This window comes from Scleropages formosus, chromosome 1 (genome assembly GCF_900964775.1).
Source record: "Scleropages formosus chromosome 1, fSclFor1.1, whole genome shotgun sequence".
NCBI classification, from domain to species: Eukaryota; Metazoa; Chordata; class Actinopteri; order Osteoglossiformes; family Osteoglossidae; genus Scleropages; species Scleropages formosus.
The window spans coordinates 39,607,670-39,634,913 of record NC_041806.1 but is presented as its reverse complement, the minus strand read 5'-3'; the positions used below and the strand labels follow the sequence as shown (position 1 = coordinate 39,634,913).

At 40.5% G+C, this 27,244-nt stretch overlaps 1 protein-coding gene across 3 annotated transcripts in view; it reads right to left on the bottom strand.

Moving 5' to 3' along the window:
- LOC108929380 (disks large-associated protein 2-like) overlaps window positions 1-27,244 on the bottom strand; it is a 116,782-nt gene that overhangs the window by 80,165 nt on the left and 9,373 nt on the right. The window contains exons 2-3 of one of the 3 annotated variants that reach the window (XM_018743869.2): window positions 26,524-26,597; window positions 25,956-26,051 (exon numbers count right to left, since the gene is read on the bottom strand). The exons of 1 other annotated variant lie outside the window; for it this stretch is intronic. In XM_018743869.2, the coding sequence (XP_018599385.2) occupies window positions 25,956-25,965 (10 nt within the window). In that variant the 5' untranslated portion in view covers window positions 25,966-26,051; window positions 26,524-26,597. Of the gene's footprint in view, window positions 1-22,567; window positions 22,620-25,955; window positions 26,052-26,523; window positions 26,598-27,244 lie in introns of those variants that run through there. One more of the 3 variants, XM_018743868.2, reaches the window with a different exon arrangement.

The following is a 27,244-nucleotide window of genomic DNA, read 5'->3' as shown; positions in this document are numbered from 1 at the left end:
CCGAGTCCCGAGTCCAGGAGAACCAGTGATGTCATCACAGCAGCAGACAGAAACAGGAGAGCTGAATGGCAGACGCTCTTCTAATTCAACAATAGGCGCTCTTCTCTATATCGGGCAGCCCAAGTTGTTGAGCGTTACTCTGCAAACAGGGTCTCAGACTGAGTCTTGAGTAGGCCTTAGGTCTATTAGGTGTCACATTAACATATAGGCAACTGTGAATGAAGACTCCGTACACTTACATATGGTCAAGTGTGGTAAAGCCCTATTTCATTTTGCATCCACAGGTTTTATAGTTTATCTCTGATGTTAATCAGGGTTAGTGATTCTAACAGCACCAAGAAGAGGTAAACTTTTACCAAGAAGACCAAAGTGGAGATAATAAAGAAAGCTGAATGAAGTGAGAAGATTGAACAATGACCATGTTTAGAATTCAGTCGGTCAAAAAGTTACAGTTATTTTAGATTGATTTCAATTTTGACTCTAAGTAAATAAAAATATGAGAACATTTTTGCAGCTAGAGTGAGCTAGAGAGAGCTAGCTATCTAAGATTTTTACAGAAACTAGCACATAGATAAATAAAATGACATCTGTATTACAAAGCATGTACTGATTGTGATTTCGGCAGCACAGCAGGTAGTGCTGCTCCCTCCTAGCACCAAAGCTGTTTAGGCATAGATTCAAATCCAGCTCAGTACATGGAATGACTGGATATACTGCTTCTATCTGCGTGGGTTTCCTATAAGTGCTCAGGCTGCTTCCCACTGCCCAAAGACATCCCTCTCAGGAAATCTGGCAATGCTAAATTTCCCAAAGTGTATGTAGGTATTCCGTAATGGACAGGTGTGCCTCATCCTGGCTCAGTGCCTGGAGATTCTTGGAACCACTGCACCAGAACAAGTGGTTAACTTGAGTGTGTGATTATTCTGTCTTTCTTCACTTCAATGACGAGAAACCAAAGAGGTAACAGGCAGGTAAAGATAAAAAAAAATCCAGGGATATTCAAAACAGTTGCTCCTGAGCAATGATTTCAAAGTCATCTACCAAGACACATCACTTTAGGAGCAGTGAGATTCCTATGGAAAACTAGATCAGCAAAAATGAGAACTTGATTTTGAAATGTAAGAGTAATGTCTTGACACGACCACTTTTATTCATATTAGTAACTACTGTGTTCTTTTTGTTATTCCCACAGCTATCAAATCGAGCTAATCAACAATGGGAGCACCAAATAAAACATCAAAAACTTTAAGTTTTACAACAGTGGCGCTCAAACATGGAGAACAAAGCTTTATGCAGGTGTTTGTCCTTAATAGTTAAACTCAAGAAAATAGTTGGTCTTTCTTGCACAGGAAGTGAAGGAAATGTTTTCCTTTGATTTTTCACTTCCTTGGAAACAGAGTATTCTAAAACGTTATTTGTCTGCTTGTGTGTGTGTGGAATCCACTTTGGTTTCTTGAAATTGTGGGTGTGTTATTGTGCAGTTACTAGAGGTCCATTAGCTGAAAGTGTCTTCAGTGTTAAGTGTAGGAAACCACAGGCTGCGATGGTTGTGGACCTTTGGGTGGATAAAAAAAAGCATAGAGGATAGACAAAAAGAAGCAAAAGCATGGTGTAATCAAGCGTGTAACAACCACATGTAGCATGTGCTGAAAGACACACAGCAAAGGTGTTTACCAGCTCCAAATCTTCTATGTAAATGATACCACACAGATCAATGAGAGTGAGAAAAGCACGACAGTTAGATTCCAATGGGACTGACACACATGGAGGAGAGGAAAAGCTGTTTGTCATTGTCACCATTATCCAAAATGAATGTATACAGCGGGATATTTGCCGAAGGAAAATCAAGCTAAGTGCCTTGCTTAAGGGTACAACAGAGAATGGAGTGTGTGTTTGTACGCCTGATTTACAGACTGAGTAAATGAGCTAGTGAGTGAACATGGGAGTATGACTGAGTCAGTCATAGTGTGTGTACATCTTTTTGGTACACTGTAGATCGCGAACCCTGTGAATATTGGTGTGTCTATGTTTCCATGTCTGAGAAACAAACTGAGTAAGGTGGGGATGTATGAGTGAGTAAGTATGTACTATATGAAAGAACAAACTGGCTAGCGAACACGTGTCTTTCATGAGCTGCTCCCTTCTTCCAGCAGTTTTCCATTCAGACCGTCTGTCTTCAGTGAAAGGCTTTTACCATGTCTGTCTCTGTTACCTCTGTTTGCACCCAGCCTTCATTATTGGGGAGTCATAACACTCCACTGGGTCTCCATCACATTGACAGTCAGGAAGGAAAAAAGAGCTCTCTCAAGTACCTCTAAAGATCTTTAAGCAAACTGACTAAATTCCCATCAGAGGATCGGCCTGTCCGATAGAGCAACAATGTAGAGGATATGTCAGCGCTGTGATCTTTCTTAGAGCTCTTGATTCCTCTCAAACCACCGCGTCCAACCCACTTGCTTAACTCTCATTGGTTCCACAATTATCAATCGATTATACCAGCAGGAGGCGGAGAGACCAACAGGCCTTCGAACAACCTCATTGAACCGATCAGCACTGGAGATAAACATAAAACAAACGACTGCTGGGAAAAAGCTGTACTCACACAATTAGAATATTTATATACCATATGTTGTTACTTTATTGAATTCAATACCGATACTGTGTTACACTTCCCTTGATAAATGTATACAGATTAATTTCCTGCAGCATCTCAGAATGATTGACATAAAATACCAAGACACATAAAGGAAGTGTTCCGCCCAGGATTCATGAGTCTTAAAAAAAAAAAAAAAAACCTATGTAATAAAATGTGCAGTAGTAAAAAAGGGGAAAATATATAAAAACCTACTGCATGTTTTCAGAAAGTGCAAATAAAAATCAATTAATTTCACTGAGATAAAGTGATGTGCCTGCTTATGTTGCTGTTTATGAAGTCTTATTGTGACATACTGACCTGAAACAAAACTGGTTAAGGCCCCAATGTAAACAATAATCCAACCAAATAAGTCAAATAAAACATCCAGGTCCTTTAATTCAACATGTGTATCATCAACACAGGGAATAACAGTAGCTATTTATTTAGGAGTAATATATCTATTCTTCATGCGTTGCTGCCTGCCTATCAGACATTTCTGCCTGTCTGATGTCTGATCACTACCTACAACTCCACCTCTCCAAAACAGAGATCCTTCACCTCCCAGGTGGCCTGTCTTCCTGTCATGAACTCTCTATCAAACTGGACAACCCATTCATTTTGCCAGCCTCCTTGACTAAGAGCCTGGGAGTGATAATTGACTCAAATCTGTCTTTCTCTCAGCACATCAGAGACACAAACCAGACCTGCAGATACATCCTGCATAACATCTGCAGGAAGCACCACATTTATCAGCTGACTCTACACAACTCCTAGTCCTGGTGATATCCTGCCTGGACTACTGCAACTCTCTTCTGTCTGGCCTTCCAGCTACTGCTATCAAACCTCTACAGCTGATGCAAAACGCTGCTGCACGAGTTGTGTTTGACCTGCCAAAGCGTTCCCACGTATCTCCCCTCCTTGTCTCTCTGCATTGGCTTCCTATAGCTGCCCAGATAAAATTCAAGACTCTGGTTATGGCCTACAAAATCATAAATGGAACTGCTCCCCGATATCTACAAGACCAGATCACTCACTACACCCCAACCAGACTGGTACGATCCTCCACCTCTGTCCGTTTGGTGGTCCCATGCACAAAATGCCCAAAATCAAACGTGCAAAGGTTTTCAGCTCTGGCTCTGATATGGTGCAAAGACCTCCCCCTCCCACTCAGAACTGCTGAATCTCTCTCTAAAACGCACCTCTTCCGGACTCAGTTCTCCCATGATCCCTAAAGTGCATGCCAATGTGTAAACATTTATGCTCAATAACTTTGTGATCATAACTGTTGAATATCGGTAAAATTTTATGCAGCTGCTCATGTGATGCAAATGTTTGTTACAGTTTTGTGATTAGAAATTGTCGATTAATAGATAACCTAAATGCAGCTACTCGTATGATGTACATTGGTTCATATGGTGGAAAGTAACAAATCAACTGTCCTTTAGAATCATGGGTCTGTATCTAAGTCTCTTTTTCTGTTGATGTAATGCACTCATTCATTTTTCTGTGAGATGTATGTTGCTTTGGAGAAAAGCATCTGCTAAATGAATAAATGGTATTGTAAATGTAAATATAAATACCTACATCTCAGATTCATCATCACATCACATCAGAATTTACAGTCTCCTCTGGCACATCAGTTGATGAGATAAGCGTGGTCTTGTGAGTTATTTTTTAAACTACAGAAAGGCACAGGCCACAGACTGCTTTTTGGTCTCCAAGAGGGTGTGCTGCCACTCAGGTCACAATATAACAGAAGAAGGATGGAAGAAACAAGGAAACAAACAACACACACACACACTTTCTGAACCGCCTGTCCCATACAGGGTTGCAGGGAGCCAGAGCCTAACCCCGCAACTCAGGGCGTAAGGCTGGAGGGGGAGGGGACACACCCAGGATGGGACGCCAGTCCTTCGCAAGGCACCCCAAGCAGGACTTGAACCCCAGACCCACCAGAGAGCAAGACCCAGTCCAACCCACTGCACCACTTCACCCCTCTCTAAAGAAGGAAACTTAATCAGCTAAATGTTTAAGGAAGAAGATGCTGGCTGGCTGTTGCTGTGGCAACCTTGTCTTGATGATCACAGTGGGATGACATAAAACAGTTGAATAGAACAACAGGACCGAGTTTAAAAAAAAAAAAAGCACTGGTCAACAATAAAAGAAGCATTTTGGGGCATCCTTTTGGACATCATTTTATGAAAACATCTGCAAAATGTGCAAACGTGTGCCTGAAGTACTTCTGCCTTTGAGCTGTGAAAGTAAATGGCAGAAAAAGGGTAAAAGCAAACTGCAATATTCAACTGTTGGAAAACAACTGTGGATATGTACCAAGTATATACTGACATTGCTGCATGAACTACGCCAAAAAGACATCCCTTATCACCAAAAGAATTTTGGGATGCTGAATTACAGATGAAATTAAAACTTAACATCACAAAAAAACTAATTTTGTACTTGTTAACCAATTAAGAAACCAAAAACTTCCACAACCCATAAGATGTTCTGCTAACTAATGGGTTTACATAAAATGCAAATTGACAGTAGGAGTACCCCGGATTTTCAGACCTCTGTCTCAGTGATATGTTCACGAGGCCATCCTTGTTTTGATTGTGTAGTAAAGAAGATTCACCCATCATTATCTAATAGGGACAGAATCCTTCCACTTCAGACTGAGTGATTAACTCCTGTCTTAAAATTGTAACCTTCACAAGCTCAGCATGTACAAGATCACAAAAAAGCACATATACACACTCACATCTCCCAGTAGTACGGCAAAATAGTTTGGTCACATACCGTGACTCACATTAACTACTTGTCCAAGTCAGGGTAATGGTGGTTCCTATCCTAGAGGCTCAGGCATCAAGGTTGGTCAAGGTACATCCATGACAGGATGGACAGTTTATCACAAGGTAGTCATACGCAGTCGCACACTAAAGGCAAATTAGAGTAACCAGTTCACATGAAACACAAATCTTTTCGATTTTGGGAGGAAAACCACACAAACAAAGGGATAAAATATAAACTCCACATGGACTAGGCCAGATTCAAACCTTTACCCAAACAGCCCAGGCACTGAAAGGCAGCAGTGGTACCAGCTTGCGTACCAGCGAAGTTTGTGTTACAAATCTGTGCTCTTCACTGCTATGCAACCTGCTGCTCCACAACCATGCAGTAATTCTTTATAAGGTTTAGCATTTCTTTAGATGCCTAGCCAATAATGTATATGAGACATCTTATGAGAACATATAAAGTTTTCAACATAAATAAAGATGTTAATTATCTCGCCCTTGAGATCTGAAGGAGCAGGCCAAGAAAACCTCTTTAATTCATATTCTTGATAGGTTCACCTCAGCTTCCAATATGAAGAAACCAAATGTGAGAACGTGCAAATTAAAATGCATAAAATCAGGAAGAAGATACAAGCAGAGACAAGCAAGGCTGATGTGAATTGAGTTTTATCCCTAACTCACCTGACCTAAACTTAAGTTACAAGGCAAGAGAACCATTCTATCCAAAAATATCTTGTATTAAGACTAATTCAAAAGATTTGAATTAGTATTCAAAAGATTTGTGGTGCTTTACAAAAATAGGGATGTGGTCCTTTATGTGTCTCTGAAGGGCTGTTCAATTCAAAACATTGATTCACCAATGCTATGTCTAATTAAAATAATTTGCGGGCTAGAGAAAAGGGTGGTTAGCGTAATTGCTCTAAACAATATGTAACGACTCAAAGCACACATCAGTCAGATTCATCATTTGTCAGTCTCTAGTTGCAGCTTGGGAAAATGCTGTAAAGGCTTCATTGGTTATATCATGTAATGTTTTAATCTAAGGGGGGTGCAGTGGGGCAGTGGGGCAGTGGGTTGGGCCAGGTCCTGCTCTCCAGTGAGTCTGGGGTTCGAGTCCCGCTTGGGGTGCCTTGCGACGGACTGGCGTCCCGTCCTGGGTGTGTCCCCTCCCCCTCTGGCCTTATGCCCTGTGTTGCCGGGTGGGCTCCGGTTCCCCGTGACCCCGTATGGGATAAGTGGTTCAGAAAATGTGTGTGTGTGTGTTTTAATTTAAGCATCTACGTGCAAACACAATATGCTGCTGCAGGCTTTGTGGTTCAGAGCAATGCATTTTAGGACATTGATACAGTCTTACCCTGAGATATACCCATTCAAGTTATGAGAATTTGGCTTTACAGGGAGTTTAATTTAATACCCTAACCTCAGCTTAAAAGGTATTTCTTTGCATTTACAAGGATAGAATTTGGATTTTATGCACCTCCCAACAGTTAAACAATGCAACACAACTGCATTCATTTAGCAGACACTTTTCTCCAAAACTCTGTACAATGATTGCTAAATATTATCTATGCTGTCAACTTTAATCAAAAATATCTTACAGTGCTAGACTGCACTAAAATCCCTACATTCATTCATTGTTCTAGACACCAGAGCAATGTGACATACATATACAACAAACTATTTAAAGACACTAGTTCACCTGAAATAGGTCTTTGGACTGCAGGAGGAAATAAACATAAGCACTGAGAGAATATGCAAACCCATACACACTGAGCAGGGATTAAACCCACATCAAATCACATGGCTCAGCTACTGTGAGACACCAAGCAGCGAAAGCAACTCCACCATCACGCCATCTAGCTGCCAGCCTCGAGACACCACATGGTCTTCTTTGCTTTTAAAGTCTAGAGTGTGCTGCATTAAGTTCTCAACTTTCACTACCTCCTGTTCGCTAGTTTCACTTGTTATAGTCTTGATAATCATGAGGCCTGCTGAGATGATCCAAACTATCTATCTATCAACATCAATATCTTGTTTGGTGAGTGTGAATTCATTTCCACTGATTTCTTTTCTTTGTACTGTTCTTTTTTGTTTTCTGTGCTAGAGGTTGAATTAGTACATAAGCATTAAATATATGCGTGTGTCTGTGTGTTTGTTAATATCTACATTATGTAATAGCTATGAAAAAGCTGAACAAGCCCAGCTACAGGTGTACAGTATTACAGAGCAATTAATGAAAGTAAACTGCATTGTTACGTTCTGTTATGAAAACTATTAACTACTGGAGCAACTGTGTCCATATTAATAAGATTTGCATATATTTTAGCATAAATGGGTATCAATTTTTGGGCTCAGGAATGCATAAAAAATTTTACTACATAAACTTCCGGTAATTAAATCTTTGACTCTGAGAACTTACGCAAGGTTTCTGAGGAACACATTATCTTCATACACTGGAAAAGAACTATTGCTCTTATTTCTATATCTACTATACATAATATACCAGCTTCAGGGCAATTAACAGGGCAATATGTCCAAAAGCAGGTTCAGACATGCTTCAATTCTGTTGTTATAGCAACACAACTAATAAATGTGAAATTACATCAAATAGAATCTCTCAACATACATTCTACTCATACAAAACAGGCAGCAAAAAAAAACAGCAAACCTTTAACATCAAGTCATGCATGAAAGCTAGCTGTAAAACATGATTTCCTATATTGTTCTTACTCACAAGTGACCCATTATTCAGGTTCTTCATGTGATTTACTCCAAAGGGACATGATGCAGCATGAGGCAATCCCTTTGTAAAAGCCCTCTGCCAAAGACAATGTATTCCAGCCGTTCAGAATGACAGTGAAAACACTGGTGGATCAGTACCTCACCTTAATTTGCCATAGTAAAACCAAGCAGCAGCAACGTCTTTACAGATCTTCCATTTCCAACACGACGGGTCACCTTGAACAAGAGTATCCTCTACACAAATGATTACAATTTGTTACCTGCTACCCTACATATGTATTTCTGATGATGGATAAACATTTACACGAATAAATGTTACACACAATAAATATTAGCTGAAGCAATTTTGCATATTCATATATTCATGCACGTGTATATGTATGTGTTTATGTCACATACAGTTGAGTATGCATCAGTTGCCTTCCAAATGGTGCCCTTTTATAAGGCCTGACAGATTGTGAGGTAGTAACATAACCAAGGTGCCAGGCTGCACAGCTGTAAATATATATTTGCACACTTTGCCTCTCCTTGTACCATTCCTTCCTGTTCATCTCCCTACTGAAAGGAACAGGGCGTACCGCGCCTCCTGGAGTGGGCGCTTACACTGCTTGTGCCCGCTCTCTTTCACTCTCTCTCCTCACATTCTCTCAGCTCCCAAGTCGTTTTGCACCCTGCTTTCAAGCAACAGTTAAAACTGAAAACAAGACTACTGGGGTGCAAACCCTCATACAAAGGTACTGCGATTTCGAGTAAATCCTTCAAAAATGCAGATGGTTTTCTTAATAAGACATCTCGGAGCTAGATAAATGTCTCAGAACAAATGTGTGAGCAGCATTCCAGGTTGAACGACCTGCACTAAGATAAACATTTACCCATCAATCTGGAATAGGTTACAACCCCTTCAATGCACTGTAGTGCAGAACTTTACCGCAGGTCATAGCTGCTGCTCTTTGCATCGCAACAGAACACGATCAGAAACACGATTCCAAGAAGGAGCACATCTGGAGTGTTTAATTTTTCAGTCCCGTGAAGAGGGTTCCCCAACAAACATGTAGGCAAGCAGTGGAGTGTGCATGATTTCCAGCTCTTAATTAACTAATAAACTGAGTCCTTTGGAAAAAAAAAATTAAATTGGTTCAATTTAATTAGGGTAATGATTGCGCTGACTCGTATGCTCAGGTGGGATGAAATACTGAGAATAGGCAATTTGGGGATGCGTGTGGTGTATGAAAATTAACATACCCTTGTCTTTTTTGCCTCATAACCCTTGTATGTAGCATGTTCTACATTAGGGTCCTATTTGTTTAAACAGAACTATTCATCTGAACAAATCACTAAGAATGCACACAACATATTTCCTATTCAGATATTTAATTATACCATAGCAAGAAAATTGCTTGTCCAGTTCAGGGTCTCGGTGGTCCAGAGGCTATCCTCTTTGCACAGGGTGCAAGGCAGGGTAATACCTGGACAGGATGCCAGTCCATTGCAAGGCCATCACACACGTATTCATTGAGTCACACATTCACACACTACTACTGCAGTTTAGAGCCACCAATTCACTTGAAACACAGGTCTTTGGACTGTGGGAGGAAAAGGGAGGCCCTGGAGGAAACCCTCACAAACACACAACTAGAATGTGCAAACTTCACTCAAACTGAGTTAGATTCAAACCCGGAGCTGAACTCCCAGCCCAGAACCTATGAGGGCTCAGCATGACCACGACTGCTGAGCCACTGTCATCCGTTCTGCTAATATCGGTAACACACACAATGTATAATGGACTGTGTTTGTTATACTGTATTACTGTACAACTTTGCATTTTTGCTCAGAGTGGTAAAACTGAAAAAGTTATGCAAAGTTACAACAAAGGAACACCACAGTTTTTACATGCATTATTTATGTGAAACGTGTAATGGAAAGTTAAATAGGTGCTCACCGAAAAAAAGGCTAGGGAAACTGCTACAACTGGTGCTGAGGCCTCCATTAAAAAAAAATAAATAAATAAAAAAACTGAAAATTCTCATAGGCCAGCATTCACAGTGGTAACTAACTACATATTTTATTTAATGTGAACACTAAAGCAATGATACAACACAGACACATTTTGGTCAGGATGACTGGACAAACTACAGTAGGTTTAAAGGTTATTTGGACACTGTTCGTGTTGTAATTTGTCCAATTATCTCGACTGAAACACGTTCGTGTTGTATCATTATTTTTGTGTTCACATTAAATATGTACTGTACACACACACACACACACACACACACACACACACACACACACACACACAGTTACCACTGTGAGTGTTGGCCTTATAACACGCAATATGAAGGAGGGAAATAAGGGAAAACTAAATGGAAAACTTACAGATCCAAAACTCTGCATTAGAATTCCATAACAGGCAAAATCCAAATCATATCTGCTTGATACAGAAGTGTTTGATAAACATGTACATGAATGTTATCTGTTTAATAATAGTTTTAAAAAAACCTATGTGCAGTTACTCATGTAATGGATACTGGTATATATGGTGGTATGTGACAAATAGACTGTAGTCCAGAATCACACATCTGCATCCAGATCTCTCCTTCTGTTCATGTAATGCACTTTTTGCATTATTCTCTGAGATGTACTTTGCTTTGCAGAAAAGCATCTGCTAAATGAATAAACGTAAACGTGTACTCACATTTAATTTTCACACATTTATATGGATATGTACATTTATATATGCACCAAAATACTAAGTGTAATTTATCAATCTGCAAGGATTGTCAGTGATAATATCATACACTTCAGCCGAAGTTATTTGCTGAGGGCAGAAGAAAAATCAGGGCCACTTTGATAACTGCAATAAGATCACTACCATTTTATATGATCATAATGGTCAAACACTGTTGAAACAGTTTCACAGTAATTTGAATGACTGAACTATTTATGTTTTAATGAAAAGGACAGGAAAGGCTACTACTGGATAATAGAACAGTAAAAAAAAGAGGTACTAAATACTCCAAATCCAGCATATGCAGTCCAACTTGTCGGTGGTTTATCCGCTTCCACTCTTTCCAATGATAGTAAAATACAGACACAGAAACATTGACTGAAGCCGCTTGTCCCAAGTGGGGGTCACAGCAAGCCAGAGCCTAACCTGACAACATAGGGCACAGGGATACACCCAGGGCGGGACAGGGGTGCATCGCATCGCAGAGTACCCCAAGTAGGACTCAAACCCTAGACCCACCAGAGAGCAGGCACAGGCCAAATCCACTGCATCACCAGCCCCCTCCTTAGAAAAACACTGTTTTAACATTAATTCATTCAGCTTACATTTTATTCCAAAGCAAAAACAACAATGCTAAAGTATTCCCAGTTATTTACCCATTTATACAGCAGTTGGGTTATTTTACTGGAAGAATTTAGGGTAAGTATCTTGCTCAAGGGTACTACAGCTGGAGGTTGGATTCAAACCTATGCCCTTTGAACTGGCTGCCTGGTGCAGTCATAACAACCTGGAGCTGAACACGCTCAAAACAGTGGAGATGATCGTAGACTTTAGGAGAAACACCTCAGCATTATCCCCACTCACCATCATGAACAGCACTGTGGCAACAGTGGAGTCATTCAGGTTCCTGGGCACCACCATCTCATAGGACCTGAAGTGGGAGCTCCACATAGACTCCATTGTGAAGAAGGCTCAGCAGAGGTTGTACTTGCTTCGCCAGCTGAGGAAGTTCAACCTGCCACAGGAGCTACTGATGCAATTCCACTCTGCAGTCATTGAGTCTGTCCTCTGCACTTCTATAACTGTCTGGTTCGGCTCAGCTACGAAATCAGACATCAGAAGACTACAGCAGATAGTTCGGACTGCTGGAAGAATCATCGGCACACCCCCCCCCCCCCAGCTCTCCGAGAACTGCGCTCTTCCAGAGTCAGTAAAAGGGCTAGCAAAATCATTCTAGACCCCTCACATCCAGGCCACTTCCTCTTCGAACCTTTGCCATCTGGCCGGCGCTACAGAGCACCGAGCACCAGGACAGCCAGGCACAAGAAAAGTTTCTTTCCTCAGGCCATCTACCTCATGAACAGCTAAATCCCCCCTAGAGAGTAAACCAGTGCAATACACAACGTTATTTATATTTATAACTATTTATCACATCATATCTCTTACTCACACTCCCTTGCATTTGTATAGAACATACCTGTATTTTTGTATATTGGGTACTTTATATTTTTATATATATATATTTTTTTATCCTTCATTCACATATTCTATCTCCTCATTTGTCTTGTCACTGTCATTCTGTCTGTGCTGTGGAAGTTTTTGTCACCAAGACAAATTCCTTGTATGCGTGAACATACTTGGCAATAAAGCTCGTTCTGATTCTGATTCTGACTCTGATTGGGTTTAAAGGCAGTAGCTCTGACCACTACACTACAGATTTGTGATATACTTCTCTCTTTGAGTACAGCTCTGCTGGGAAAATGTAAAAATTATATTTTATGAGATGTGGCAACGATGATAATAATAATAATAATAATAATAACACTAGATATGCTGCGCTGTGTTACTGGTATATGATATAATACTGATATATTATATATATATATACACACACACACATATTAAATAATATATATGAAATAATATGATATAATATGATATGCCATTACCCTGTGCAAAATGCATTTCAGGCCTTCCCACCAAGTCCAGCACATAGCCACAGGCCGCCTAGTGGCTTTTCTGACACCCACTGGCAGTTTACTGTGCCGACAACCCAGCCTACTGCACTGCAAGTGCAACGATTAGCTTGGCATTTGAAAGCATCCTCAGGTATGGCACTCACACAGGTCAGGGAGCTCCTGGCGGTTTTATTAATGAGACAGACGATAGTGTAGGACACAGCATACAGCACCACAGAACACCACCTCTTCAAAACAGCTCTGCTCATCATCTAGGGAATCGTACTGTTACTGTTGTACACAGTACTAAGTTGCAGTCAAATAATATGACGTCGAATTCTTTATGCAAATTTATGCTTTGCATAATAGGATGTCTTGCTTTTGTTTACTGTAATATTTAAATAACAGAAACAGCTGTATCGGTGGCTTAGTGGTTCATCTTGTGGGTCTCACTTTAATACATGGAAGATTATTCCAGTGGTTTAAACAGTGAAACATGTATCTCACTTTTATCCGTCATCAACATAAATATTATTAAACAAAACGCGTCGCCTTCACAGGATTCACCCTTGTAACTCAGAGCATTTATAGCAATTCAAATCCTCGAATGGGAACCTAATCTGCCTTTTTTCATCCATACGAGGGATCATTTTTGCTACTTCTGCCACGACATGGTTAAAATTCTTCTAACGACAGAATAGCTTGGAGGACCAAAGACCAACTGGGAGTAATCAAGATCATATGAGCCTTCATCAGCCTCGATGCCAGGCTTTCACAGCCCAGTTATTTAATAGGAAAATTTCAATCTTTTGTGTGCCCTCAAGTACACCACCCCCAGTGAGTGATCCCTTACACAAGCATGTAACATCAACTGATGAACTAAACATAGTCACCTAAGCACATACCTTTGTATGAAAATGCATACAATGCGGGTAAGTCTAAAAGTATCTGCAACAATGCTCATGAAAACATTATTGTTATTCATCATGAACACTACTGCAGATGCTTTACATTGAACTTAAACACCAACTGTATAAGGATTTAGAACATGGTGAACCTTCATCATATCTTTCGATGAACATTTTTGTAAATGCTGTAACAATTTAAATACTGTAACTGGTTGCTAAGCAACCCACAGAATTGAGCATTTGAGTGGGAGAGATGGATACAAGGTGTCTTTCGCTTGTTACACCACTGATTTTTAACGACAAAAAAAATTTTTAAATTATAGCTATATCACAATCAGTCTTGAATATAAGTAAGACTTTATAGTTTTATATTCTTGCTTGTGTATAATGCTGTATAACTGTTATTAGTACCTGAAACAGCAATGCAGAGGAAAGAATTTAATTTCAGCACTGCGTACTGATAACCGCAAGGGCTGAATGAAGGTCAGGCAGAATAGAAAAAGTTGTTTCTCGATAGATATCAACGGGGAAGATATCTGAGAGGGAAAAATTAAATAAATCTTAAAACAGAAGGTTTGATGCAAATCTCCCGACTTGTGCGGCAGATCTGAACCATCTCACACTGAAGGAACTGACCAAGCTAGGCCTAATCACAGCTGAGTCAGTGTCTCCGTATTGTGCGAGCAGTACTTAAAACGCTTTCAGAGTTTGCTTTTGTATTGATTTAACTCCCAGATCAGCAGTGTGATGTAACTACACCTCCACATCTGTTGAATAATGCTAACATGTTTAATATTTAAACCAAATCTCTGCCGGAATTCATTACCCACCGTCTTACTCACAGCCATGGTCTGGAATCGGAAGGGGATCAAAAGCAAAGACAAAAATCTCCCTGAGGACACATGCATGTTGCAGATGACTATGCTAAAATGATTTCTAAACCCAAAGAAAATGTACGTTGTCCCTGTGCAGCAGGCCAGTGCAGACTGACCTTCCTTCTTCATTTATTTATTTATTTGTTACAGAAAACAAAGACCTGCTCAAATTAGTATGATCAAGTAAACGGTTTGGGTGCTCAGAACCCTCTAGATTTATATGTAAAGCACAGATAGGAGGGCACACAAAAGCTTACAAGCACTTCAGGACGGATGTATTTTCGCAGGATCCCTTCATCAGTGTATCTGTACGTAGCAGAAACCATGACGTGTGTACAGTTCTGAGGTCAAAAACTGGAAATGAGATCCTTAACAATTTAGTTATTACAACTTCTAGACAAGCGATGTCAAACATATGGCCCGCTCATGGATTTTTAGCCATGACTTAATGCCGTAATCATGCGCTATGTGAACCAGCACTAATAATACGTTAAAAAACCAAAATAAATTAATTAATCTGCCTATGGAAAGTTATGTAGTAAGCAAATCCATCTTTTACTCAGCCGTAATTTTAATGTCTAATGATACCTGTCCCACAGAATCAGTCTCGTGTTGGTGAAGTGGCAGTTAAGGCAGGCTTACTAGTCTCAGCATCAACCATTTTCCGAGGGAAAACTGGTAAAGAAGTGCATGGTAATGAGTGCAGAACTGATATGGACAGATAAATGGCAGCAATTTCCTAGTGTAAGCCTTTGAAAAAAGATTGTGTTGCAGAGAGAATTGATTTACCACATGATCTTCACAATCAGTTTTCTGTTTTCAAGTATTTTTCTGCCTTTTCACTGGCAATATTATTCACGTGCTGATAGTCATAATGCATATAACAATGAAGATGCTTGTAACTGTTTACAAAGACACAGTGATAACACTTTATTGCTATACAGGTGTTTCAACAGCCGTTTTCTGCTATGAATACGAATAAACCAAAACATGGGTCTCAGCTCAGTGACATGCATGTAAAGCTCATCTTCAGCTTGCCACTGCCTAGTCGGTCGCTCCGAACTTTGATGGTCACCCAAGCTAAGTGGTGTCGTCGAGGCATCATCGAGCAAGTAGCAACATAAACTACAGACATGTCATGGTAGGACAGTGACACTTTTTGTTGATTTATTATTTTATATCAATGGATAAATTGTTTCAATATTGCTTAGTTTTCAGTATCAGGAGTACATGGATGTACAAAAGCATACAGCATAATAAATTAATAACACTGAATCAGTATATAGTACTATAGGAGTATAGGTGGATACAGACTTACAACTTACTTAAAACTTACAATGGCTGTGAATAGTGCCTACCCATTCTGCTAGCCACTGCCTCTCTTGTTATACAAATATGATGTGGCAGGTGCCATGAATCCTATTCGGCCCGCGTTGTGAAAGGAGTTTATCACCCCTGTTCTAGACCCAAGTACACTAAATGGGCAATGTGCGGAGATACAGACTATAATATCTATTTTCTGTTTTATATTTCAAAATGATTTTAACTTGAACACAATCAAATGCAGTTTAGGAAAAAAAAGTTGTGGTAGTGACTACAGGGGAAGAAAAAGTTGCAGGATTTTTTTTTTTTGTCCTGTAGTCACGTAAGAAGCCAAATATTTCTGCAGTCAGGAAAATTAAATCCAGGGCACTGAAGATTCCAAAATGCAAGAGTCTGTGTATGTGATTGGGGAGCTTTTATGTAGCTACAAATAACTGTGGAAACATCCCAGAGTGGCAGAGAACAGTAACTCCAGCCATGTGGCCGTGGCAGTGAGCCTTGGCCATGCGTTCGGTCTCATAAGCTGACACCAGGATCGGCCGCCTCCACTGCTTTGTGTAGTGTCACAAGCACTCTAAGAATAACAGCCTCACACATATATATTTACATATGGCTCTTTTTTTGTAACTTAAATGGGGATATCTCCAGAGACCCTACTTTGCAGACAATCAGCACTGAAATTACCAATTGTTAATTGTTTAAAAACGAATATGACAAATCCATCCATTATTATACATTACAGTTCACTGTATATGCCACTACATTACCAGAAATGAATTTAGTCTTAATAAGCCTAGTAGAGTCCTGTTTGCGTTCTCTGTGTGTGCATACCATACATATTCAAGGGTTCAGTGGAAAAGCAGTAAGGGGTCAAGTGCGGCTCAGTATGTGTGTGACTGTGTGTGGGTGTGTAGCAGTGCATTCTGCTCCCGTTGCACAGTTGTCAGATGAATAGCGACTGGAGTATTCAGATGAGCTGGTTTGTCCCCAGAAAGCTCTGTCACGCTGGTTCAGTTCACTGAGGAAAAGCATCGCGGAGCGAAAGAAGAGAATGCCGTCCGCTACCATGGCCTCTACAGGAAAGCACTACTTTTTTTAATACATGTGGGACAAATAAATCTTAGGGATTCCAACATTAACTACAATAAGACTAGTAAAACTAATCAAAAGGTGAAAAGCACTAAAACTGAGGGAACAATGTACAATAGCATGTAGAGCAGCAAACAAGAAAATACATCAATTTAAATTTTCATATGAAAATGCACTTCCAAAGCACTAAAGAACTGGCGATGATGGATAATGTAAAGAGTTCTCCTTCTCTGTAGAAGCAGATGATTGTCTTGACACACCAGCTCACCAGGGGAGTGCAAAACCTCATTTAATTTCACCATGCAGCTTCATAGACCTTTGCCAGACTGATAGATCTCCTAAGGAATAACTTCCATTAACTCAGGTGGGTGGGGGGTGGGGTGGAGGGGACATGGAGTGGTTATGATTACATGCGGAGAGACTGGGCTGAAGGCGACACTGAGCCTTGATGTACATCAGACTATTTTACATATTATTAACTTCCTCTATAGTGAAATGGTTTTTATGCCTTATGCTTGCAATATTGACTGCCAGATTCCTTCCACGACAACACTGACACTACTTTTACTCAAGACGTTCAGTCCATCCTTTTCCCTTTTATGACTGCCCAGGCAGAGGTCTAATTTGAGAACAGATCATTAAAGGATGGCATTAAGCACTCAATTTTTTTTTTTTTTTTTCTGCTGTCCATGGATGAGATGTTATCTGAGGTTTATTCCTCAGAATGGAATTTAGGAGACAAATATACTGTGACGTACAAAAATGCCCATGCAGGCAGATGGGGCTTTTAGGGCTCAAGCTATATCACCTGTGTCTAAGGACAGACCTGCAAGTGCACACAGCTCGCATCTTTCCATTACTAGCAACAATGTGACCCTTGACTTCTGATCACATCAGTGAATGGCTGGTCCAAAAAAAGGAAAATAAATGAGTAAATAAATACTTTTACTACAAGGTATTACATTTATGTCCTCAACCACCAATTTTACAACACGTAAACAGGTATGAAGATATAACACTAAGCCAGGACAAGCTGTCTGGAGAAATCATTCATTCCCAACATAAACACCGATAGGACAACAGTAAAAGTGGCAGCACTTTCCATCCATCAAGATACAGCAGATTTCTCACCATTCACTTTTTCTAGGGTTTTTTTTTTTTTTTCCCCCCCAGAGGCATACAATTTGTTCACTGGCTCTAATGTCGTATTAGAAACATGGGCTCAACAGGTTTTCTGTAGTGCAGAAGTTGCCGGGTAAGCTGTTCTCCCCCAGTATCACCACCACTAACATTGCCAAAGTGAAAGGATTTTACTTATTTATTAGGATCTCCAGTGCTGCACCAATGTAAGCCAGCATATACTGTATCAGTATTTAGTCCAGAAGACACAGCTGCTTGTGTTGGCCACCACACTGGGTGCTGAAGAAAGGTCTGGGTGTGGGGAAATGATGAGGGGTAGGGGGTGGTGGGTTTGTTATGCTGGGGGTGGTAAGGACTGGGAACCATTCCAAAATGAGTTTAATGTTCTGTAAATGCACCACAAACAAGCTGGGAGTTGGCAAGAGCTCCTTGGCCAGCTGCTGGAGATGCAGCGTCTGGTAGTCCTGCTGTCCTGCTTATACATGCACTTTAAAATAGGGACTCTGCTCCCCGCTGCCTAGCACTGCAGCGTGATGGAGAGCAGAAGTGGAATTAATGCAGTAAGTGTCGACGTGCGGATCAAACAGAGACTCACACGTCAAACATACAGGTCTACAGGACTGACTTTGAATGCAAACGTGTATTTTAACATTCTTCCAATTTTACAGGCCTAAATTACCATCAATTAATTCATATTATTCAGCACCTACTACAAAATTTATGTATTAAATACTGATTATTAGTGGATCATTAGTAATAAATAGAAGAACATATTAAAACAACACAGCATATTGATTATTTGGGACATTGTCTATTACAAACCAAGCATGGCAAGCTGAGTATATTTTAATGAATGTGGCACAACCTGTTGGAGACACCTGGTGTTTCGTGTATTGGACACCTGTGATCTGTTGCCATTCTTCACACTCTGCATCGTACACATTCTCCATTACTGTTACCATCAACACGCATTAGGCTCTCATAAGGAAACGACAAACTCCGATTCCGTACAGGTTTAATACACCTGTCAATGAAAAACAGCAGTATTGCTACAATGCTGGCATATGGGTATCCAGCCTGCAACGCTTGGGCAAATAACTACTCTTTAAGGAGAGCAGTAATGGTTCCCAGCCAACCCTACCCTGCAGAGCATTGAAGTTTATGAATTCTCCAGCTTTGACAGTGTGTGAGGAGCTCCCCGAGAGTGCTCACAGCGTGGTGGTCAGCTGAGCGAACGCAACCAAGCCGTGATCCCTCCCTCCATACCATGCTCAAACCATGCTCTATGTGCAAGTCATTTCACACCTGGAAGCAGAGAACAGATCCCTTAAAAGGAGGAGGGGAACAAAACCTGAAAACAGGTAAAAGAAAAACAGTATGAAAATAAAAGCATGGGGGGGGGGGAAGAAAAGTCGCATGATAATTTACTTGCTCAGTGAAATCCTTTACACAGAGCAATGTTCAAAGCTTATCGTTTCACACATATGTTATTTGCACTCAACTGGGAATGTTGTTTTTGAAACAGCTCATTCTACAAACCTACCCCAACAGCAGTCCAGTTCCATGACCTGCTCCTCTGGACATTACGGCATTGCTGTGGCAGTCCCAGAAACAGAGAATATTCCCAGTACAGCGAAACCCACCACAGATGCGGCTACTGACTGACATGTAACAAATGTACAAACAACCAAATTCAACAGAAAGCACATATCCTAATTTTTATTCTAAGCACATGTCCTATCGTAGATTTTCAGTCTCTATCTATCAGCTGTATATGACAATTATCAATAAGTAATGGCAGGCAGTAATAACAGTATATTAACTGAAATTGGAATCAGAGGTTTATTAGCTCTCTGCAACTCAGATGTCGAGTTGTAAAACGCAGTGCTGCTCACTGTCACAATCTAAATTAGGACCCAGATCTCCTCCAGTTTCGATAATACCTCCATTGCTGATATTCTACTGCAATTCATTGCTAATTCAAGTCTCCATCCTTCTCTTTTTTCTGTGACCTACTTTACAGTACATTCTGTTGCTTTCGGTAACAAAGTAGTAGCAATCCAGCACTCCTCACAGTCCTGTCAGACTTGTTTCTGGAAGTCTGCAGATCATCTGCTCCTTGCCCAAACCCTCGAGAGTTCTGGCTGGCACAATATTACCATGGTGCAATAGAAGCGATGCCGCGTGCTGGTTCAAGCAGATGCACAGTCTGTGTTCTCGGGTCGCTAGACAGAATTTTCCTCTTTGTTTGCCGAAACATCCTCTGAAACTGATCCAGTAACCGTGGAACAGAGAACATCTGCTGTTCTCACAATTGCTGTTGACAGCTGGAAGGAACACCTCAACGATGCCCCAAAACACCTTTCACTGCTTAGGTGATTAAAAATACACTCTTCACCCTGAGCACTGGCACTCCCCATCTCAGCACAATGTCCGCAGAAATCCACCGAGCTATAACTGCATAAACTGTTGTGCAGCACCCCAAAAAAAACTGCAAACAAAGAATATTCAAAGATCTATGTTTTGCGTCTAAAATAGATGTGTACGTGTGCTTATCCGGCCTTATCGTAATTTGCTGTAATGATATCGTTTACTGTCTCATTACAAAATGAGCTGTTTATGTTTTCCCAATTTTTCCTCTAGTCTTTGGCCTATGATGAAATCATATGTTATCGCAGATCACTTCTATTAAGGACCTTCACAGTGGCCTTGTGTCCTGAGTGTATTCACTAATGAGAAACTACTGCACTAACACCCATACACACTCCTTCTTCCAAAACTACCGTAATGAGGAGTACATTTGAAACAGCACTGTGGACAGTGAGATCAGTACGGACTCCTTCAAGGCCAGAGTGGATGGGGCGTGTAACTTCGTCCACAGCTACAAAATGAGTTAACTCCGTACTAATCCTAGGGAAATGCTTGGAACTCATCGTCCTGCCAGTTGTTAGTTAAATCCACGATGAAGTATCCCGGTGGATGGTTGGACAGCAGCCTAAAATTTCAGTTGTCAACATAAAACCTTTCTCACAAACAAAAGCATTGTTAATTTTAGACACCCTGTGGAACCAGCCACTGGTTGTATTGTATAAAATGGCACAACAGTCAGAACGCTTTAAGGTAAATGTATAAGATATTTGGATGGCTATCTCCACAAAGAGGCATCAAGCAGTCGATTTATGGTGCAACCTCTGCTCAAGTGACAAATGTCAGTCTCCCACTGATATGAGACTTAAGCACTTAATTAGGATGCTAGGACTATCATTTTCAGACCAATTCCAGTGACACAATGTCACTTTGTAATTTTAATAAACAACTTAGAAATAGCAAAATACTGATATATAAATACAGCTACTGCAGACTTGCATCAATGTGGAAGAAAACCTTTTGGTGAAAAATGATTTCGCTGTGGCAGCAGATATGTCTCTGGTTTCCTCATATGTACTCATTCATGATGAAAATAATGGGTATGCACTGATTTATGAAAATGCAGTTCTGAACAACTGAAGGGTATGAATACATTGAGCATAACACAGAGAAATGGTTTAGGCAGATTGGACTCTTGCTACTGTCATGCAGAATTTTTAAGTATTTCTGTATTAATTATGCTGCCAATGTGAATGAGAGAAACTTCTAGCATGCAGATTTTTTACTTGCACAATGGCAGACGAACTTGGGAGGGGAGGGGGACAAGCTTTGACTGATTTATAGGTTATAAATTGACTTGATGCCTTATATTTAGAAGACATTTCTCTCTATTCCTTTATTAAATCTTGGAGAATCACGCACACATATCCTCACAATAACTTGATTTAAGAACACATTTGCTATATCCATCATAAAATGAAAAAAAAGCCATTTGAAATAATTTGATATTTCATGTGTCATGTCTTGTTTAGTTCCAGAAGCAAAGAAAACTATGACATTTACATTCTCTAAAAAGATTAGAACATCAAAGCAATCTGTGTCCACTTCCTACCAGAGAGCAGAAGTGAATAAGCCAATATTCCAGAGTTTGTTATAGTAGGTCTGGTCTGCGTTTGGTATGTTTTCATAGATAAATCTACTGTCACTCTAAGACACCTAAAAATAACAATGAAAATATACTGAACATAGAAATATTTTCTTTTTTTCTACTTCTTATAGCTGGATAATTTGGATTTATAAACTGACAAAATTCCAAATGGATTATAAAACTGACCTTTAGTAATATGGCTTTGATATTATTACACATTATCTGACTTGTATCCTGGATTTATTTTTCTGTTGCCTGGCAAGCTGAGATCTGACAAGAAGCCTATGAGTCAGACAGCTCATCCTGAGTGTCCCTCCGTCACCTCTCCAACCGCGAGTTCCTCCAAGGCCCTGGCAGACGCTCACCAGTCAGTGGCATCTCCTGTCCTGTGGAGGCGGCAAGAACCTGGGAGTCGATCCTGACAGCCAGCTGGTCTTCTCCAGCACAAGTCCTCGTCCAGGGCACTTACTGTCTAGACTGCAGAGGTGGGTAGTAACGAGTTATATTTACATAGTTACTTGTATGTAAGTAAAATTCAACAAAAACTGTGCTTTTCAGAGTAGTTTTTGGCTCCTTATTTCTTACTTTTACTCAAGCACATTTTTTAAAAAAAATTTACTGCATTATATTTGTCACCCTCTTCTGAATTTTTCATATTTAATGTTCTAATTTTCTGTCCATAAAACCAAGTTTCTTTTGCTGTGACAATAAGCAATCCCACATCATTAGGCAACTGCATATCATAGCTACCCTGTGATAGACTAGCGTTTTGTCCACAACGTACTCCCTCTCGGTCAGTGCTTCCAGGATAGACAAGCGGTTATTGAAATTGGATGGATGGATGGATGGATGGATATAATGTGTAACTAAAATTAAAAGCAGTTTGTTGATGCCATAAACACTCAAAATACTGTATCTCACTGTTATAAGACCAATCAGACTTTGGTTAATGCTGAGTTTTGTCACACATTGACTGACAACCTGAAATTTTTAAAAAGAATGCCTTTTTTCAGTACTGTGAGAGTTACATTTTAGAAGAGTTAAGCAGGTATTAATTGTTTTTCAATGGAGTTATTTGGCCAGTCACTCCTATTTTATTCATTTTTGGCATATGGACTATGTTAACATGTTCCTATACGCCATTTGTAAGTTAAAGGTTTGAAAAAACCATCAATACAGGTTAAAACAATAACAGTTAAAGCAAAAAAAAAAAAAAAAAAAAAACTCAATGCATTATTGGCCTGGAATAATTTAGTTCCTAGCTTAGTTTGTACCTTGCTGCTAGAGAATTTCATTCATGCAGACAATTGTAGAATTGAGTTCAAGAAAGTTTGTGAAGATATACTAATTAATACTTAATGTTAATTAACACTGATTAGTATAAATTGCATATTGCCTGGTAAATAACAGAGTAACGGTCAGAAATGGCAGTACACAGAAGTTGTATATTTTGGACCTGAAAGTGTATATTGCTTACGTGTCCAACAACATTTAACTCACTTCTGTTAATCACTTGTCCTTGTCAGGGTCACAGCAGTCTGGAATCTCTCTCAGAATAAGAGGATTCACCATGCATATATTTACTCACACATTCACACACTACATGCAATTTCACATCACTAATTCACCTGAAAGACATGTCTTTGGACTGTTAGAGGAAACCAGAGCACCCAAAGAAACTCACACAAACACATGCAGAGCATGCAAACTCCATAAACTGAGCTAGATTCAAACCCACACCCAAACAGCAAAGACACTAGGAGGGGGCAGCACCACCATGATGCCTATTCCACACTTCACACATGCATTTTGTCTGCCAAAGGGGCTCAGTCCCAGTGCATGTGAACTCCACATCCACTCTGAGAGAACCAGAATGTCAACATTGGCAATTTAAGTGATATTCCAATGCAAAGTTACTCAATGTTTTGCTAGCTAAAATAAACTAGCTATATGGCTTGGATTCAAGCCAGAACTTACTACTGTCTGTGATTTGTTCATTTAGCTGACCTTGCTCAAGGTCATTACAGCCAGAGCAGGGATTCAACCCATCTGATTGCAAGAGAGCAGCACGAACTAATATGCTACTGCCTACCTGGAAGACTATAGGGGGTGCGGTGGCACAGTGGGCTGGTCCAGGTCCTGCTCTTTGGTGGGTCTGGGGTTCGAGTCTCGCGTGGGGTGCCTTGCAACAGCCTGGAGCCCTGTCCTGGGTGTGTACCCCCCCCCCCCCCCAGGCCTTATGCCCTGTGTGCCGGGTTAGGCTCCGGTTCCCCGTGGGGTGAGTGGTTCGGACAGACCTGGAAGACTATCTAATTTTGATGTCCTAAAGCAAAAATTGCTTTGCTAGATAACAATTAATCAAATTAACTACGCTGACTGCGAAAAGCTTGTTTGTAGAATGTGACCTTATAGGGTATTACCTTGCTTTAGATTCTAAGCACCTAAACTTACTGACTTTTTTCATTTGTTATGTATTCAGACAACACTACTTGTCCAGTGGTGCAGTGGGTTTGGCCTGTCCCTTCTCTCTGGTGGGTCTGGGGTTCAAGTCCCACTTGGGATGCCTTGTGACAGACTGGTGGGGTGTCCCCTCCAGCCCGGTGCCCAGTATTGCCACGACCCCTGCTCAGGACAAGCAGTTTCAGTGCTCACGTATTGTTATTATGAGGTAGCAGTCAGAGAGAGTAACACGTATCTTAAAGGTTGTTGGTTCAACCTATCGTGCCCTTGAGCAAAGCACTTAACTTGAATTTCACCAGAAAAAATTGTGAAAATTACTGGACTATAAATGGATAAATAATTATAAGTAGTTTATCAGACAAACCTAATACTCTAAGTTGAACTGGACAGAGATGTCAGAATAAATTTGTCATTTACATTTCCAGCAGTTCAGAACATTAAAACACCTGATTTAAATCAAAGTAACATAACACTTCACTGTCTTTTTGGACCTGTTTTTTTTTTTTTGGACAAGCACTTTTATTTGAGCATTCTTTTTACCCATCTTTCTATTTCTGCTAGGCCATAACTCCTTCGTAGTTGACCAGTCACCTGTCTGGCCACACACCCCCACCTTACGAGAGCTAGAAAGATGCCTTCAGGCCCAGCAGATATGGATATGTCAGCCCATCTGCATCCTCTGTTGGATGCCAGTTGCAGGTCATGTAATATTTCACAGGGGGCACAGTGACGCAGCGGGTTTAGCCTGGGCCTGATTTGTGGTGGGTCTGGGGTTTGAGTCCTGCTTGGGGTGCCCTGTGGCAGACTGGCGTCCTGTGCGTGGTGTGTCCCCTCCCCCTTCAGGCTTGCGTCCTGTGTTGCCGGGTTGGGCTCTGGCTCACCACGCCACCTTTTGGGACAGGTGGTTGTAGACAGTGTGCGTGCGTGTGTGTGTGTGTAATATTTCATATGTTAAAGGAAACAAACTAACTGTACTTACAAATCAGACATCGATAGCTATTTCTCTTTCTCCTAAGGTAATGCACAAATTGTATTTTCTATGAGATGTACGCCGCTTTGGAGAAAAGCGTCTGCTAAATGAATAAATGTAAATTTCATCTACGGTGCTCATTTCTATGGTGTGGATACAAACTACAAGATCTCAACACTGACATCAGTTAATACCCTCCATCCAGACCATCTCACTCAGTATGGGTTGCATGCTTTGCAGTCACTGATTTTAATAGCAGCGATTCGGCAGCATGCTGGATTTCACTCCAGCCCAAGGATGGAACAAGTTACCAGTCAACGTACCATACAACATTATGAACCGCTATGGAGCTCTCTTCTCGCTGAACACGTGACTTCTTTGCCCAAGAATCCCTCCGGCCGTATGGATCCTGATGTTACCTAAGGATAATGGGAAATACACTAGCGATTAAGTTCAGAGGCTTTTATAAGGGAGCAGCAGGTTGCATAGTTGTTCAAGCCACAGCCTTAGGAATAATTAATTTTTAAATTGCTCTGCCTTTCTATGATGGCAGTCTAAACTGCCATAGAAAAAAATTCAATTTACCCTATAGAAATTAAACTCAGTGGTGTAAATCCGGTTCTTCTAGAGTCCAGTGTATATTAAGGAAGTAAATATGGCAATAAACAATTAATTTGGAACTATGATTAACAAATCAGCTTTATACTGGGTCATAAGACATTTACTTCAGTAGTTAAATCAGTGCATTACATTTCTTGTCAAAATTAAGCAGGAGTTTCTGGTCAGGTGAGGATTCTTAGGGGCTATTGGCAATATTGATTGGAATCGAGCAAACGCTTGGAGCTGAATAAACTACACTTGTGGATGCTGTTTGGGGGAGCAGCTACACACTTGTCAGCTCTTCCTAGGACTGAAAGGGGGCTCTTGTGTCCCTCTTGACCTCTGACGGCTGCATGCTGTCTGGCCTGAGGAGGAGAGAACAACATGCTGTGGATGGGTCTCTGTGTGGATCAGTGACTGCAAAGCATCAGGAGCACCGGGGCAGAATATTTAGACAGTTCCTTTATTATACTTCAAGATTTTTTAAATTAAATAAAAACTAGGAGACATGAGTAATTAACAATGGTCCTTAGAAGCAAGAAAAATTTAAGAAAAAAAAACAACCTATGTTCACAATAGTCACGTACTGCCTTACTTTAACATCCTATTACCCTGTAATACAAAAGTACCACATTTAAAAAGTACTATAGAAGAACACATGAAAGGGTGGTGCAGTGGGTAATGCTTATACACTACAATGCCTGAGCTGTGCATTAGCGTGTAGATTCAAATACAACTTACGGTGCTCGGTTTGCGTGTTCTCTTTATCTGCCTTTTGAAGAAGGCGACAATAAAGTACTTCTGTACCTTCCATCGTTACATGAGTGGCTGTTATGAGTTGAATTCGATTTGAAACAAAACAGCGATACAGAGGGAAACACTAGTTCCTCACAGTTCCCAGGAAATGGTTTTGGGTCTTGGCTCTCTTAATGCGTTTGCATTATTTTCTTACCATAGCCCAAAGATTTGTGTGGAAAATGGCAATGGTAAGTTATTAGTACACCCTCCCCCG